General features: G+C 42.9%; 1 protein-coding gene across 1 annotated transcript in view; it reads right to left on the reverse strand.

The window, feature by feature from the left end:
- The window catches only part of LOC128688567 (endoglucanase E-4), a gene marked incomplete at its 5' end in the record, with an annotated part of 21,110 nt that extends 4,500 nt beyond the window's left edge, over window positions 1-16,610 (reverse strand). Inside the window, 9 exon segments of the mRNA XM_070084648.1 lie at window positions 3,480-3,644; window positions 4,193-4,361; window positions 11,792-11,910; window positions 13,174-13,232; window positions 13,865-13,958; window positions 14,538-14,626; window positions 15,258-15,353; window positions 15,603-15,744; window positions 16,546-16,610. Of these exon segments, the coding sequence (XP_069940749.1) occupies window positions 3,480-3,644; window positions 4,193-4,361; window positions 11,792-11,910; window positions 13,174-13,232; window positions 13,865-13,958; window positions 14,538-14,626; window positions 15,258-15,353; window positions 15,603-15,744; window positions 16,546-16,610 (998 nt within the window).
- Window positions 16,611-16,879: the final 269 nt, after the last annotated feature.

Here is a 16,879-nt window from a genome sequence, read left to right on the forward strand (position 1 = left end):
AAAAAACGAAAGGAGAAATGGGAGGAAATGAAAAAGGAGAGCAGAATAACCCAGGATCAAATGGAAGGACAAGCGCACCCCCCAGAAACACCTGCAGAAGGACTCCAGCCACGACACCCCCAAGGCAACTGAACATTCCAAACCAACCATCACACACCGATCCCTCTGTTTCCACCCCCCGCACCACAGTTACAGTATTAGAACAAAAGTTGAAGGTTTGGTACACAAATGCAGATGGATTAACGAATAAACATGAGGAATGGCAAGAAAGAATCAATGAGAAGTCCCCAGACATCATAGCAGTTACAGAAACAAAACTCATGGAGACAATAACAGATGCAATCTTCCCACAAGGATACCAGATCATGAGGAAAGATAGAAGGGGTAGGGGGGGAGGTGGGGTTGCTCTGCTCGTAAAAAACAGATGGAAATTCGAGAAAATGGAAGGAATAGATGAGACAGGAGAAAGAGACTACATAGCAGGTACACTTCAGTCTGGGGAACACAAAGTGGTCATTGCAGTGATGTATAATCCACCACAGAACTGCAGGAGGCCAAGAGAGGAATATGAAGAGAGCAACAGAGCAATGGTGGACACACTTGCTGAGGTGGCAAGAAGAGCTCACTCCAGCAGAGCAAAGTTGCTGGTTATGGGGGATTTCAACCACAGGGAGATTGACTGGGAAAACCTGGAGCCACATGGGGGTCCCGAAACATGGAGAGCCAGGATGTTGGACGTGGTGCTGGAAAACCTCATGCACCAACATGTTAAGGACACTACCAGAGTGAGAGGGGAGGATGAACCAGCAAGATTGGACCTTGTGTTCACCCTGGGCAGCTCAGACATTGAGGATATCAAGTATGAGAGTCCCCTAGGAGCTAGCGACCACGTGGTTCTGTGCTTTGAATACATAGTAGAGCTGCAAGTGGAGAGAATAACAGGAGTAGAATGGGAAAAGCCTGACTATAAAAGAGGGGACTACATAGGGTTGAAGAACTTCATGCGAGAGGTCCAGTGGGACAGAGAACTGGCAGGAAAGCCAGTAAATGAAATGATGGAATATGTAGCAACAAAATGCAAGGAGGCAGTGGAAAGGTTCATTCCCAAGGGCAACAGTAACAACGGGAAGACCAGAACAAGCCCCTGGTTTACCCGACGGTGTAAGGAGGCAAAAACAAAGTGCAATAGAGAATGGAAAAAGTACAGAAGGCAGAGAACACACGAAAATAGGGAGATCAGTCGCAGAGCCAGGAATGAGTACGCACAGGTAAGGAGGGAGGCCCAGCGACAGTATGAAAATGACATAGCATCGAGAATCAAGACTGACCCGAAACTGTTGTATAGCCACATCAGGAGGAAGACAACAGTCAAAGACCAGGTGATCAGATTAAGGACAGAAGGTGGAGAACTCACAAGAAATGATCAGGAGGTATGTGAGGAGCTGAACAGGAGATTTAAGGAAGTTTTTACAGTAGAGACAGGAAGGGCTGTGGGAAGACAGCACAGAAGGGAACATCAAGAGGGAATATACCAACAAGTGTTGGATGACATACGAACAACTGAGGAGGAGGTGAAGAAGCTCTTAAGTGACCTTGACACCTCAAAGGCGATGGGACCGGACAACATCTCCCCATGGGTCCTTAGAGAAGGAGCAGAGATGCTGTGTGTGCCTCTAACCACAATCTTCAACACATCCCTTGAAACTGGGCAACTACCTGTGAAATGGAAGACAGCTAATGTAGTCCCCATATTTAAGAAAGGAAACAGAAACGAGGCACTAAACTACAGACCTGTGTCTCTGACATGTATTGTGTGCAAAGTCATGGAGAAGATTATCAGGAGGAGAGTGGTCGAACACCTGGAAAGGAACAAGATTATAAATGAAAACCAGCATGGGTTCATGGAAGGCAAATCTTGTATCACAAACCTCCTGGAGTTTTATGACAAGGTAACAGAAGTAAGACACGAGAGAGAGGGTTGGGTAGATTGCGTTTTCCTAGACTGCAGGAAGGCCTTTGACACAGTTCCCCACAAGAGATTAGTGCAGAAGCTGGAGGATCAGGCACACATAAAAGGAAGGGCACTGCAATGGATAAGGGAATACCTGACAGGGAGGCAGCAACGAGTCATGGTACGTGAAGAGGTATCACAGTGGGCGCCTGTTACGAGCGGGGTCCCACAGGGGTCAGTTCTAGGACCAGTGCTATTTTTGATATATGTGAACGACATGATGGAAGGAATAGACTCTGAAGTGTCCCTGTTCGCAGATGACGTGAAGTTGATGAGAAGAATTAAATCGGACGAGGATGAGGCAGGACTGCAAAGAGACCTGGAGAGGCTGGACATGTGGTCCAGTAACTGGCTCCTCGAATTCAATCCAGCCAAATGCAAAGTCATGAAGATTGGGGAGGGGCAAAGAAGACCGCAGACAGAATATAGGCTAGGTGGACAAAGACTACAGACCTCACTCAGGGAGAAAGACCTTGGGGTGACCATAACACCGAGTACATCACCGGAGGCACACATCAACCAAATAACCGCTGCAGCATACGGGCGCCTGGCAAACCTGAGAATAGCGTTCCGATACCTCAATAAGGAATCGTTCAAGACACTGTACACTGTGTATGTTAGGCCCATACTGGAGTATGCAGCACCAGTCTGGAACCCACACCTGGTCAAGCACGTCAAGAAGTTAGAGAAAGTACAAAGGTTTGCAACAAGGCTAGTCCCAGAGCTCAAGGGAATGTCGTACGAGGAAAGGTTAAGGGAAATCGGACTGACGACACTGGAGGACAGAAGGGTCAGGGGAGACATGATAACGACATACAAGATACTGCGGGGAATAGATAAGGTGGACAGAGATAGGATGTTCCAGAGAGGGGACACAGGGACAAGGGGTCACAACTGGAAGCTGAAGACTCAGACGAGTCACAGGGACGTTAGGAAGTATTTCTTCAGTCATAGAGTTGTCAGCAAGTGGAATAGCCTAGCAAGTGAAGTAGTGGAGGCAGGAACCATACATAGTTTTAAGAAGAGGTATGACAAAGCTCAGGAAGCAGAGAGAGAGAGGATCCAGTAGCGATCAGTGAAGAGGCGGGGCCAGGAGCTGAGTCTCGACCCCTGCAACCACAATTAGGTGAGTACAATTAGGTGAGTACACACACAAACACACAAACGCACACACACACATGCACACACATACACATACACACACACACAAACACACATACACACGCACACACACACACACACACACACACACACACACACACACACACACACACACACACACACACACACACACACACACACACACACACACAAACACACACAAACACACACACATTTGGCAAGACAGCTAATAGAAGAATAATGGGAAATATATTTTCATTAGTGAGTCACCCTACCTTGGTGGGAGACGGCCAATGCCGTAAAGGAAAAGAATATAGCAGAGTAGAAATGTAGGGAAACAACTGACCCAGAGGGCGAGGAAGGCAACATTAGCGGCATGCCTGTTTGAACCCCAAGAGGAGAGGAAGACCAGACCCTCTGGGGTATATGGGGCGGTGTTCTGCAGGTAATCCAGGTAGGTGTTAAGGTGGTCCAAATAAGTCTGGGATCCCTCCAACAACCAGAAGAGTGCCTGTGAGAACCACAAGAGGTTTTTAGAAACAAAATATCATGTACCAGTTAATTGTTTCAGTGCAGGTCTGATGTGTCATTGATGGACGGGTGATTAGTGTCGCAGTTAGTCCAGCTAAAGTAGTGTTTATTTTTAATTTACAAAAAATACCTATGCATTACTCTTTAATATGTTTATTTATTCACAAACTTTTACGATGTGTTCTGTAAAAATCAACAGTTTACAAAGAATTTCTTAACACTAATTTCAAAAACAAGAAAGACGCAGGTTTTGATTATGTAGGAGATTCAGATTTAAAGACATATGGAACAAATCACAATGACAACCTGAGTATTTCGTCCTTAAGGTGAGGTTCCAAAACTTTTAACTCTATGACAGGAAGATTAACATGAAGCCAAAAACATAAGTAACAAAACCAGCTGTTTTTGTGACAAAGAGTCGCTCTGTGTAAAGCTTCATTAATTAGTGACAAAAAAGCTGTATACGTAGCGAAACTGTCTTGGTCTCCATACTTGTCGACAATAAGCATCTCATACAGCGAGACTCACATAGACTCCGGCCGTCTTGTCATCCCAGGAGAACTGAAAAGCTGCTGAATACTGGAAGTTGAACTCGTCCCAGTGACCCTTGGCGCGGGTGAGGTAGGTTTCGTTCTCTGTCGCTCTGTACAACCACAGACCAGCCCAGACCAGCTCGTCACCATACCCGCTCCATGAACTGCAGAAATAAAGTTGTTGTCGGGTGAAAGACGCAAGATTTATTCTCCACAGTACAAACACACACACACACAAGCACGCACACACACACATACAAACACACACAAACACACACAAGCACGCACGCACACACATACAAACACACACAAATACAAACAAGCACGCACACACACACACACACACACACACACACACACACACACACACACACACACACAGGGAGGCAACAGCGAATCATGGTCCGTGATGAGGTATCGCAGTTGGCGCCAGTGGCAAGCGGGGTCCCACAGGGGTCAGTCCTGGGACCAGTGCTATTCTTGGTATATATGAGCGACATGACGGAAGAGATAGATTCAGAAGTGTCCCTGTTTGCAGATGACGTGAGGTTAATGAGGAGAATTAAATCAGACGCGGACCAGACAGGTCTACAAAGAAACTTGGACAGGCTGGATGTGTGGTCCCGAAACTGGCTCCTAGAATTTAACCCTGCCAAATGCAAAGTCATGAAGATCGGAGGAGGGCAAAGAAGACCGCAGACAGAGTATAGGTTAGGTGGCCAAAGGCTGCAAACCTCACTCAAGGAGAAAGACCTAGGAGTGAATATAATACCGAATACATCGCCAGAAGCACACATTAACCAGATAACTGCTGCGGCATATGGACGCTTGGCAAACCTGAGAATAGCGTTCCGGTACCTCAGTAAGGAATCATTCAAGACTTTATACACTGTGTATGTCAGGCCCATACTGGAGCACGCAGCACCAGTTGGGAACCCACATCTGGTCAAACACGTCAAGAAATTAGAGAAAGTGCAAAGGTTTGCAACAAGGCTAGTTCCAGAACTAAGGGGAATGTCCTATGAAGTAAGGTTAAGGGAAATCGGTCTGACAACACTGGAGGACAGGAGGGTCAGGGGAGACATGATAACGACATACAAAATACTGCGTGGAATAGACATGGTGGACAGAGACAGGATGTTCCAGAGATGGGACACAGAAACAAGGGGTCACAATTGGAAGCTGAAGACTCAGAAGAATCAAAGGGATGTTAGGAAGTATTTCTTCAGTCATAGAGTAGTTAGGAAGTGGAATAGTCTGGCAAGCGATGTAGTGGAGGCAGGAACTATACATAGTTTTAAGATGAGGTATGATAAAGCTCATGGAGCAGAGGGAGAGGCTGGATTAAGGCCACAGCATTTAAAGGAAATGGTTAATCCAGTTATTGGGGAGATTGCAGAGACACTGCTTTCAGAGACCACAAAGTTTGTTAACAACTCCTTGGCTAGTCTGATTCCTGGCAAAATTAAATCTTTCTTCTTTGGTGCATCACTTTTTGCCCTTAAAAAGAAGAATGGAGGAATTAGGCCAATTGCAGTGGGCAACACTTTTCGCCACCTCGTTTCCAAAGCTGCTGTCTGAAGTATTCGCACAGAGGCAGCCATGATGCTTCAACCAAACCAGCTTGGATTTGGGGTCTCTCAAGGAAGTGAAGCAGCGGTTCATGCAACAAAGGCGTATATCAACAACCTGCTTGAGGACAATGCAGTTGTAAAATTAGATTTCAAGAATGCATTTATTCTCCTGAAAAGAGATGTCGTATTAGCAGCTGTACAAGAACATTTCCCTGGTCTCCTCCCTTTTGTTTCAGCTGGATATAGCAAGGAATCAATGATCCTGCTTGGAGAGCATGAAGTCACATCATCAGAGGGTGTCCAGCAAGGGGATCCTCTCGCACCATTTCTCTTCTGTATAGCGGTTAGGGAAATCACAGTCAGACTGAGCAGTGAGCTAAACATCTGGTTCCTAGATGATGGCACACTAGCAGGTACAAAGGAATCAAATTTAGATAATCTTACACAGGCGATAACAGGAAATGAGTCTCATTCTGAATCCATCCAAATGTGAAATCATCTCAATCAATCAACAAGTGATAGATGCAGTGAGATCAAAACTGCCAGGAGCATCAGTCATTTCCTCCACAAATAGTGTCTTACTTGGAGCACCTCTTGGAAGCGATGCAACTGACACAATTCTCAGGAAGAAACTGGAAGAGTTGAGGAGAATGGAACAACGAATAGGCAATCTTGACACCAACGATGCCTTGTACCTTCTCACAAAGTGCTTGAGTCTGCCCAGGCTGACATATTTCCTAAGATGTTCAACTTCATATGATAACCCCATACTGCACGAATATGACAGTATCCTGGGGCAGATTTTTACGAAAGTAAAATTGATCACCTCTAACATACAGAGGTAGAAAGACATTATATATAGGCGGAGAGTGAGGTGTGAGTGACGCATGGTGACCTGAAGAATGTCATGTTGGGATGAGGACGGGTAGACGATGAGGTCATGTGACTCCTGTGTTGTAGATGAATGGTTCAGAGAACCGACACGTTGATAAATTAGACACATGTGTTACACTTGAATATGTTTAATGAGGAAACGTTTCGCCACACAGTGGCTTCATCAGTCCATACAAAGTAGAACGGTGAAGAACATGCGGAGTTTGAGGTAATCAGTCCCTCATCCTTGAGTCGATGTGGTCAGTCCATCAATCTTGAAAAGAATACAGCATATGTTCGATGAAGTAGCTTATATACTGTAGGCAGGAGAGGTGCAGCAGTCGTAGGTGGTATTACATTTGACCTACTTGCACATTGGACAAATGTGATACCACCTACGACTGCTGCACCTCTCCTGCCTACAGTATATAAGCTACTTCATCGAACATATGCTGTATTCTTTTTAAGTTTGATGGACTGACCACATCGACTCAAGACTAAGGGACTGATTACCTCAAACTCCTCCCGTTCTTCACCGTTCTCCTTTGTATGGACTGATGAAGCCACTGTGTGGCGAAACGTTTCCTCATTAAAGATACCCAAGTGTTGCACATGTGTCTAATTTATCGACTCCTGTGTTGTTTTGGTTGGTGGTGCTTAGCCTGCTTAAGTATCATGTATGCAAATGTTTTTGAAATTTTGTGGTTTCCAGTGTTACGGTATTTATTACCAAGGTTTATACCAATGCCCATCTTCCACTTATACACCTCGATCATGTCTCCCATCATATCCATTCTGTAGAACGGAGACCAGAACTGAGCCGCGTAATCTAAGTGAGACCTTACTAATGATGTATAAAGCTGCAGTATAACCGCTGGGCTTCGGTTGCTTACAGTAATCTATTTGCCCTATTACGTACGTTTAGGCATTGCAACAGACTATGGAACAGAACTCTTCTCCAGGAAGAGGGACTGACAACCTCAAATCTACGACTTCAAGTTTGATGGACTGATTACATCTTCTTCACATCTCTGCTACTCCTGCCTACTTTCTGTACTCGACTGAAGAAGCCTACTGTGTAGGCGAAACGTTGTGAATTAAAGTTGCATAACTGTTCCCTTTGTGTCCTACTTACCAACCTGTCGGTACTGTATACTGTCTTGGTTTAATGTTGCTGCTTAATATAACCCCCAAGAACTTTTAGCATTCTGTACGGCTAAGTTCAACATTATTAAGCTGCTAGGGTTATGAACATTTCCGAGCTTTAGAACTTTACATTTATCTACATTGAACCACAACTGCCACTTTTCTGACCACGAATTGAGTTTGTCTAAATCTTTCTGAAGTTCCGTGACATCTACGTTTGAACCGATTATCCTACCTATCTTCGTGTCACCAGCGAATTTTCTCATATCACTAGTAATTCCCGCATCAAGGTCATTTATATATATTATAAACAACAATGGGCCTAAAACTGATCCCTCTGGAACGCCACTTTTTACAGATCCCCACTCAGATTTAACCTCATTTATGCACACTCTCTGCTTCCTATTGGTGAGCAATGACTCGATCCATGACAGCACTTTTCCCCCACTGCCATGAGCTTCCACTTTCTTTAACAGTCTCTGGTGTGGAACTTTATCAAAAGCCTTACTAAAACCCAAATAAACAATATCGAATTCTTCATCATGATCAATGGCCTCAAAAGCTTTACTGAAGAAAGTTAGCAAATTAGTTAGGCATGAAAGGCCCCTCGTGAATCCATGCTGATTATCATTAATCAAATTATGCTTATCAAGATGGTTTCTTATATTATCAGCCATAACTGACTCTAGTAATTTGCCTACAATTGAGATCAGGCTTATTGGGCGGTAATTTGACGGTAGCGACTTGTCCCCTGCTTTAAAAATAGGAATTACATTGACCATCTTCCACATATGATATATACTACACATGTTTGAAGAGATATATTAAAAATATTAGTCAATGGCTTAAAGAGTTCCATTTTGCACTCCTTAAGAACCTTCGAGAAAAAGGTCATCAGGTCCCAGGGACTTATTTTCAGTCGGTCTACTTGTTTCATAACCATATCGCTAGTGACTGTTATATTACATAATTGATCTTCTTCAGGTCCACTATACAGATTTATTACTGGGATATTGTTAGTGTTTTCCTGTGTGAAAACATAGAGAAAATAATTTAAAAAAATCGAGCACATTTCATTCTCCTTGTCAGTAAGATGCCCAGAGTTATTTTTAAGGGGACCTTTTTTTCACTAACTTTTGTTCAATAAACCTGGAAAAAACCTTTTGGGTTAGTTTTCGAATTCCTTGCAACTTTAATTTCGTCGTCCCGTTTAGCTTTTCTTATCCCCTTTTTTAACATTCCTCTTAATGCCATTATATTGTTTCATAAGATGACCCTCACTTCTTTTGATACGACAGTAAATTACTTTCTTCTGCCCTAAAAGATATTTGAGCCTATTATTAATCCATTTAGGGTGATTTCTATTCGATCTTATTTCTATATATAGAATAAACGTTCTTTGGGCAACATGAATAGTGTTTAGGAAGCTGTCATAATGATAGTTATCTTCGTCACCCCAGTCCACAGATGATAGTTATTTTCTAAGCCCATTGTAATCTAAGTGAAAATGTGGGACCGTTACTGGGTTATCCCTACTATCATACTTCCATTCAACGCTACAGGTAATTGATTTGTGGTCGCTTGCGCCAAGTTAAGTTCATCTGAAATTTCCAAATTATTAACAAGGGTTTCCTTGTTTGCCAGAATCAAGTCAAGAAGGTTATTTTTCCTAGTAGGTTCTGTAACAAACTGCTCTAAAAAAACAATCCTGACCTACCTCTAAGAAGTCGTTAGACTCTAAATTCCTAGTCAAGGAATTCCAATCAATAGGACTAAAGTTAAAGTCCCCTAGAATTACTACGTTATCGTACCTTGTGGTCCTTATAATTTCCTCCCCCAGTAGTTTCCCTTGGTCCCTATCCAAGTTTGGGGGACGGTATATTACGCCTAAAATCAATTTTTCGTGCCCCTCTGAAGATTCCACCCAGACAGGCTCAGAATGTGTTACAGACTTTATATCCGTTTTTATGCAACAACTTAAACGATCTCGGACGTAGAGTGGCACCCCACCCCTCTTCCTGATACTTCTGTCTACTTGGAATAATTTATAACCCCGAATGTGACATTCAGCAGGCATGTCCCGATTTTTCGTATTGAACCACGTCTCAGTTATTGCAAAAACATTAATGTTACCCGCACTTGCAACTAGTCTTAATTCATCCATCATATTCCTAGCAGTATGACTATTAGTATAATATATGTTTAGAAAGCTTCTCTTCTCTTTTCTCTTCCTGCTCATTTCTGTTCCTCCACTATCCCTCTTACTGTCCTTGCCACCTAGTGCTACTGGCTTTCCAGTATTGACAAATAACTCTACCTCATTCTGCCTGTAACTGGTATCCTAAAAACTCACGCTATCGCTACACTGAGAATTCATTGGATTTACACAGAAAAACATGTAGATGAATGGTTCAGAGAACCGACAAGTTGATCAATTAGACACATGTGCAACATTTGGGTATCTTTATTGAGGAAACGTTTCGCCACACAGTGGCTTCATCAGTCCATACAAAGGAGAATGGTGAAGAACAGGAGTTTGATGCAGCCAGTCCATCTATCTTGAAAAGGCTGATGGACTGACTACATCGAGGGACTGATTACCTCAAACTCCTCCTGTTCTTCACCAGTCTCCATTGTATGGACTGATGAAGCCACTATGTGGCGAAACGTTTCCTCAATAAAGATTATAAAATATTGCACATGTGTCTAATTTATCAACTTGTCGGTTTTCTGAACCATTCATCTACATTCCTGTCTGACACAGCAACACCTTGGGATCTTAATACAGGGAATTCTTCACTTGCCTAACTCTTGGGCACGACCTACATCCACAATGGTCAAATGTGAGCCATCTACAGCTGCTGCACCTCTCCTGCCTACAGTATATAAGCCCCTTCTTCGCACATATGCTGTATTTTTTCAAAATCGATAGACTCACTACATCGACTCAGAGCTGAGGGACTGATTACCTCAAATTCCTCCTGTTCTTCACCATTCTTCTTTGTATGGACTGATGAAGCCACCGTGTGGCGAAAGGTTTCCTCAGTAAAGATACTCAAATGTTGCACATGTGTCTAATTTACAAAAACGCATACCACTAACTATTTCTAGTTTAAAGACCAAACAGCTGCCTCCGCTGCATTGGCCAGGCCCGCCACCCCAAACCTAAATAAGTGAACCCCATCCCTGGCATACATGTCATTTCTGCCATAGAAGAGGTCCCAGTTTTCGATGAATGTTACTGCATTTTCCTTACAGTGTTTGTCCAGCCAGCAATTGACACCAGTTGCCCTTGACAACCGTTCAATTCCAACTCCTCTCCTCGGCAAAATGCCGCATGTCACAGGTCTCCCACCCTTCATCCTAATCATCTATATTGCTGTCCTATACTGGCTAATGAGGTCCTCACTCCTATGTCTGCCTACATCGTTGTCTCCCGCACTGAGGCAGATAATAGGCTTGCTCCCACTTCCTTTTATTATGTCGTCTAGACAGCTAACAAAATCCTCCATCCCAGCCCCAGGAAAACATACCCTCTGCCTCCTCTTGCTATCTCTAAGAAAAAAAGCCCCATCCATAAACTTAACCTGATTGTCCCCAACTAAAACAATGTTCATAACTTCACTGGCGGAGTTCGTCGTGACGTTCTCGATGATCTTCTTTGGGATGGCCTTTATTGGAGTGGTCTTCATTAGGATTTCAAGGGATGTCGATTCACCCTCCCCTGCCAGTTCTTCCTTGGTGATCGTTGTGACGTTTCCAGTGGAAAAACCCCATTCATCTGGTAGCACAGAAAATGGGTTTGACGTTTCCACAGTTGTCTTCTGGTTCTTAGTTGTTTCTGCCACTCCATTAGTCTTCTTGATCCTCAGCTTCGTTCCATGTTGCCCGGCCACTGTCCAGGTTCCCTTCCCGACCTGAGGACTCACAACAGAAGGAAGATCTCCCAATCCAGGGAGTTGGAGCTACCCCTCCCTTCCTCGGATTTGACATGTACTTACTGGTAGGAGTCGGCTGCGTCGGTGATGACATCGTCGTAGATTCCTCGGAAATTGTCAGCGAACTCATAGAGTTCCTGGGCCACGGCGAGCATCTGATCAGCAGAGTCAGCATCCGTATCCTGAGGAGGAAAGTTGCGGGGTCAGTGCTGAGATAGTGAGGAAACTGTCAAAGGAAGTAGCAAGGGAAGTAGTGAGGGAAGAAGCGACTTAAGTAGCTAGGGAAGTAGTGAGAGAAGTAGCGAGAGAGATAGCAAGCAGCGAGCGAAATATTGTAGGAAGCAGCTATGGTAGTAGCAAGGAAAGTAGTGAGAGAAGTAGCAAAGGAAGCAGCGATGGAAATAAGAGGGAAGTAGCGAGATAATTAGCGAGGGAAGTAGCAAGGGAAGTAGCGAGGGTAATATTGAAGTAGAAACGGAAGTAGCAACGAAGTAGCAAAGAAAACAGCAAGGAAAGTAGTGAGGGAAATAGCAAGAGAAGTAGCAATGGATGTAGCAAAGGAAGTAACAACTGAAGTAGCGAGGGAAGTAGCAATGGACGTAGCAAGGTAAGTAGCGAGGGAGGTAGTGATGGAAGTACTGAGGGAAATAGCGAGGGTAGTAGAAAGGGAAGCACCAAGGGAAGTAGCTTGGGAAGTAGGAAGGGAAGTAGCGAGGGAAGTAACAATGGGAAGTTGTGAAGTAGATAATGAAGAAAGTAACGAGGGGGGAATTATGAGGGACGCAGCAAGGGAAGTAGCAATGTAAGTAGCGAGATAAACAGCAAGGAAAGTAGTGAGGTAAGTAGCAAGGGAAGTAGTGAGGGGAGGATAATGAGGGAAGTAGCAAGACAAAACTGGAAACAAGAACGCTATGATAATATGGAGAAGCGCTAAATCAGTATGGTTCATTCAGCGCCCGGGGAATATGAGATAATCAGGTGTGGGGGAGGTGTCAAGAACCGGCCAACCGAAACAGCTACGTAGAGGAGAAACGCAACATGAGAGATGTCGACAGGAACAGGAGAAACGACAGGAAGAGAGGAAGAGAACAGAGGAAGAAAGGAAAGAACAGCAGCGGGAAGTCAAGAACAGCGGGAAGAAAGGAAAGAACAGCAGCGGGAAGTCAAGAACAGCGTTCAACACGAAGGAAAAAGGTGAGTGAAGGAATAGGAATTGTTACTGGATAATAGAAAGTAGCAGGAAGAAAGAAACAGGAAGAAAGCTTCAAACGGGAAAGTAACAACAGAAAAATAACATCAGGAAACAAACAGGAAGAGAAATAATGAACGAGAGCAACAGGAAAATAACAATAAGGAAATAACAGAAAATGAACAAAATGGAAGGAATCAGCAGAAAAATAGGAAAGAAATAACAGAAACGAAAAACAGTCTTAGAAAACGCTTACCTTGTACAGTATATAGGAAGCAGCAAGGGCAGCAGCTGTCTCAGCAGCCAGTTCAGAACCTACAACCACAAAAGAGACCAATTACTCACTTCTCTACTCTATTTCTTCTCTTCCAATTTCTCCAGTATTAAAATTATCTCTGTATTCGAAGAAGCCTGCTGTGCAGGTGAAACATTTCAGCAATAAAGAAATATCTCATCTTCAAGCGTTCTTTGTTTGGAACTGAAGAAGCTACTGACTTACGAAATGTTTCTTCAATAACCATTCCCAAATGTTGCATAAGTTTCTCATTATTCAACTTGTCATTGTTCAGAACCATTTGAATTAAATTCATCAATTACTGTAGTTCACTAGGAGGCTCGCCTAGAGTACTTACCGCAGAGTATATATCACTAAATTGAGAAATGGCTTCATTTCTAGTGAGAGACGGGTTATTCGACTAGTTCATAACAATACAAAAATGAGAAACAATAGGTAGTGGGAGGGAGGGTAGAGTTAATTTATGTGTCATAGTACTGACTGACCAGCCAGTTATCAGGACTCTTACTGACCAGCAAGGGTCATCAGGTCTATGACTAGCCAGATTTACTGGACTCTGCTTGGCCATCCAGAGTCATCTGGACTATGACCAGCAAGAGTCATCAGGACTCTCACTGACCAAACAGGAATATCATGACACAGTTACACTAACCAGGATTTTCGGCGTCAATCTTGAAAGAAGGTCGCTCCTCCGTCATGTTCTCAGGTCGGTTCCACAAGGCATGGTCAATTGCACCGGTTCCGACCTGAAAAAGAACCAAAGATATGCAATTTTTGCCTGTATTAAATTCTCTCTTGAATGTACGTGCGTTTTGCCTAGAGTAAATAAAATTAAGGTTGTTGACTCACGAAATCTTTATAACACGATTGTAAATAAATCACAGAACGGGTGGGGATCGAACCCGTGGCAGGCAAGTCCTGAAGCTAGCAGACCAGTGAGTTAACCAATGGTTCATGAACCATTTATGAAGCATACTTTCTCAATCACACTCTAGGATGGTTATTGTCATATATTGCACTACCTCATATTCGCAACCCAGAGTGTTTGATGAAATTTGACAGAGGAAACACATTTAGTTTTTATTCCCATTATGTAATATAGAATAGAGTATCTGCACATACACGGGTGTTTCCACGACCTTCATACAACAGGTGTTCCCTCGATATAACTGTCATATAGTATATGTAGTGGCACCCTGCGAGTGTTCCCACATTACAACTTTCACCTAAAATAGAAAAGTTGTACACTGCGGGTGTTCTCACAACGTCCTTCACACTGCAGGTGCTTTCACAATGTAACTGTCATAAATTAACTAGGTGCTCACCTGACCCCAGAACTCATTCGTTGAGGTGTAACACTTAATGAAGTAGTCGGTACCCCACTTGATGGCTTCCAAGGCGTAATCAGTCTGGCCTGTGAGCAATAACAATATATGAACGTAATTTTCATGTCGTAAACAATACTCAGTAAACAAGAAATCCCATATTGAGAGAAAATAAAACAGAATTTAGTCCGAGATGTGAAGGTCCTTTGTGGTCCATGATCTATTTTTGCGTCCTCGTGAGATTTAACGCATGAATAAATCTTTGTAATAGAGGAGCATTGCAGTGAACCTGTTACCCTATGCTAGGTAGATTTTACTCGAAGTAACTCAATGTTATTCAGCAATCATTTAATGACGCTATATAACAGCTTGTTCTGCTCACTAACAATTTAATTATTGCTCCCATGTTAACTTGGATCCTTTCTGAATCAATACAGTATTTTCGGAGATTAAAATAAAAAGAGTTGTTATTAAATCGAAAGTAAAATAAGGTAATAAAACAAAAAAGAGAGAGCAAGGAAAGAGCCGTTAGAATTTCTCTTTCCTCCAGCCGAGGGAAGAAAGTCATTATATATCAGAAATGTAAACGACGTTTCTTTTCCATAAGACGAGATGCTTGGACAATGAACAGGAATAAGAATATCTGATGGGCTGTCTGTATCAGCAGGGTTTTACATCACCAGAATAAACAATAAACTAGGCGAGCAAGAACGAACTCACCAGCTTTACTGTAGCCGTCAGAGAAGTCGATGAGGCCCCAGGCCAACATGGTGATGGTGAAGGACATTGGGAAGCCATACTTAACCAAGTCGCCAGCTGTTACAGAGGTTAAAACAGATTATGTAATTATCAGTTTAATGATAGTTTTGTCATTCCATTTATGAATCCTTGTATGCTGTTTGCTCTCCATTGATCACATTATTCCACTTCTTCATCAATCTTATATAGAAGAAATGTTTTTTTTATTCATTTGGCCTATTGGGATGAATAATTTTTAACCAAATTCTCTTATATTGTTATATCTCCAGCCAAGAGCTTATCACTGTCTACCCTAATAATGTTTACCATCGTAGTAGCCACCAGTAAGATCATGGCCCACATCAGAACCGTCATCCAGGGCAGAGTCACCTCGCCATGAGACGCGGTTATTTTCTGGTAGTTTACCGGACCTCTGGGCTTCGTAGAAGAAGAATGACATACAGAGCGCCTGTAGGTGTGAAAAGGTGATGGAGAAAGTAAGCAGTTGTCTATGAGGTTCTAGATTTTAGATTTTTGTCTCGAAAGGCAAATTTTTTAAGAGAACACTACTCAACCTCTGAGCGAATATACCATCAAAAGTGTTAATACGTTATTGTCATATCAACTTCAGTCTTGGCAGTTTCACTATTTGTTATACAAGTAAGCACTACCAAAGTGCAGCAAATCCTGCATACATTTTAAAAACTGCTGCTAACATTAGTTACAACATCTTTGCAATGTACACATCTGTACGACCAGTGTAACCACTGTGCTGTAGTGTGTGTTTCATCTCCTACTCACACACTTCACACTCTCTAACTTTTCCAGGAGTTGCTTCACCAACCAGCCATACATAGAGGCAACCATACATAGATCCTGGCAACCACCATCTTTAGTCGTTCATTGCCTCCATTTTAATCATAAACAACTAATTTAATACAACACAGTTTAAAAGTCCACTATTTTCTAAGTATCACTTTCACTGAGCTCTTTCGAAAATAAACAAACTGTATATAGCGTGGCTGCAATATTTCACAGCTAACCCAAAAATCAGAAATGACAACTAGACATTTCTTCCCATCTAGCAGCTGCTAGAATGTACTTTAAATTGTTGTTCAATAAAATGGAATCTTCTCGGCAACCATTATATCTATTACTGACGTCTATATCGTTTTTAAGTTATTGTATTTTGATGTTATAATGAATAATTTATTTTAAATATTCAACTAGTTGTACTTATTTTTATTTACTGTGCTGTAGGAAGACTCACCTGCTGGTAGTCTATGGGTGATATGTCTGAAGGCTCACATGGGTTCTCGTCAGCTTGGGCGGCACCTGTGGACGTGAGGAGTAATGAGTGACGTGGGCATAAGGAGTGGTGATTGAATAATCTGGGCGTATCTCTTCCTAAAGCTATGTTCGGATCCTGCCTCCACTACATAACTCTCCAGATTGTTCCACTTCCTGACTGAAGAAATATTTCCTAACATGTCTGTGACTCGTCTGAATCTTCAACTTCCAGTTGTGACCCACTGTTGCTGTGTCTCATCTCTGAAACATCTTATCCCTATCCACTTTGTCACTTCCTCTCAGTTCCCAAGTGT

Source organism: Cherax quadricarinatus, chromosome 13 (assembly GCF_038502225.1).
Source record: "Cherax quadricarinatus isolate ZL_2023a chromosome 13, ASM3850222v1, whole genome shotgun sequence".
Lineage (NCBI taxonomy): Eukaryota > Metazoa > Arthropoda > Malacostraca > Decapoda > Parastacidae > Cherax > Cherax quadricarinatus.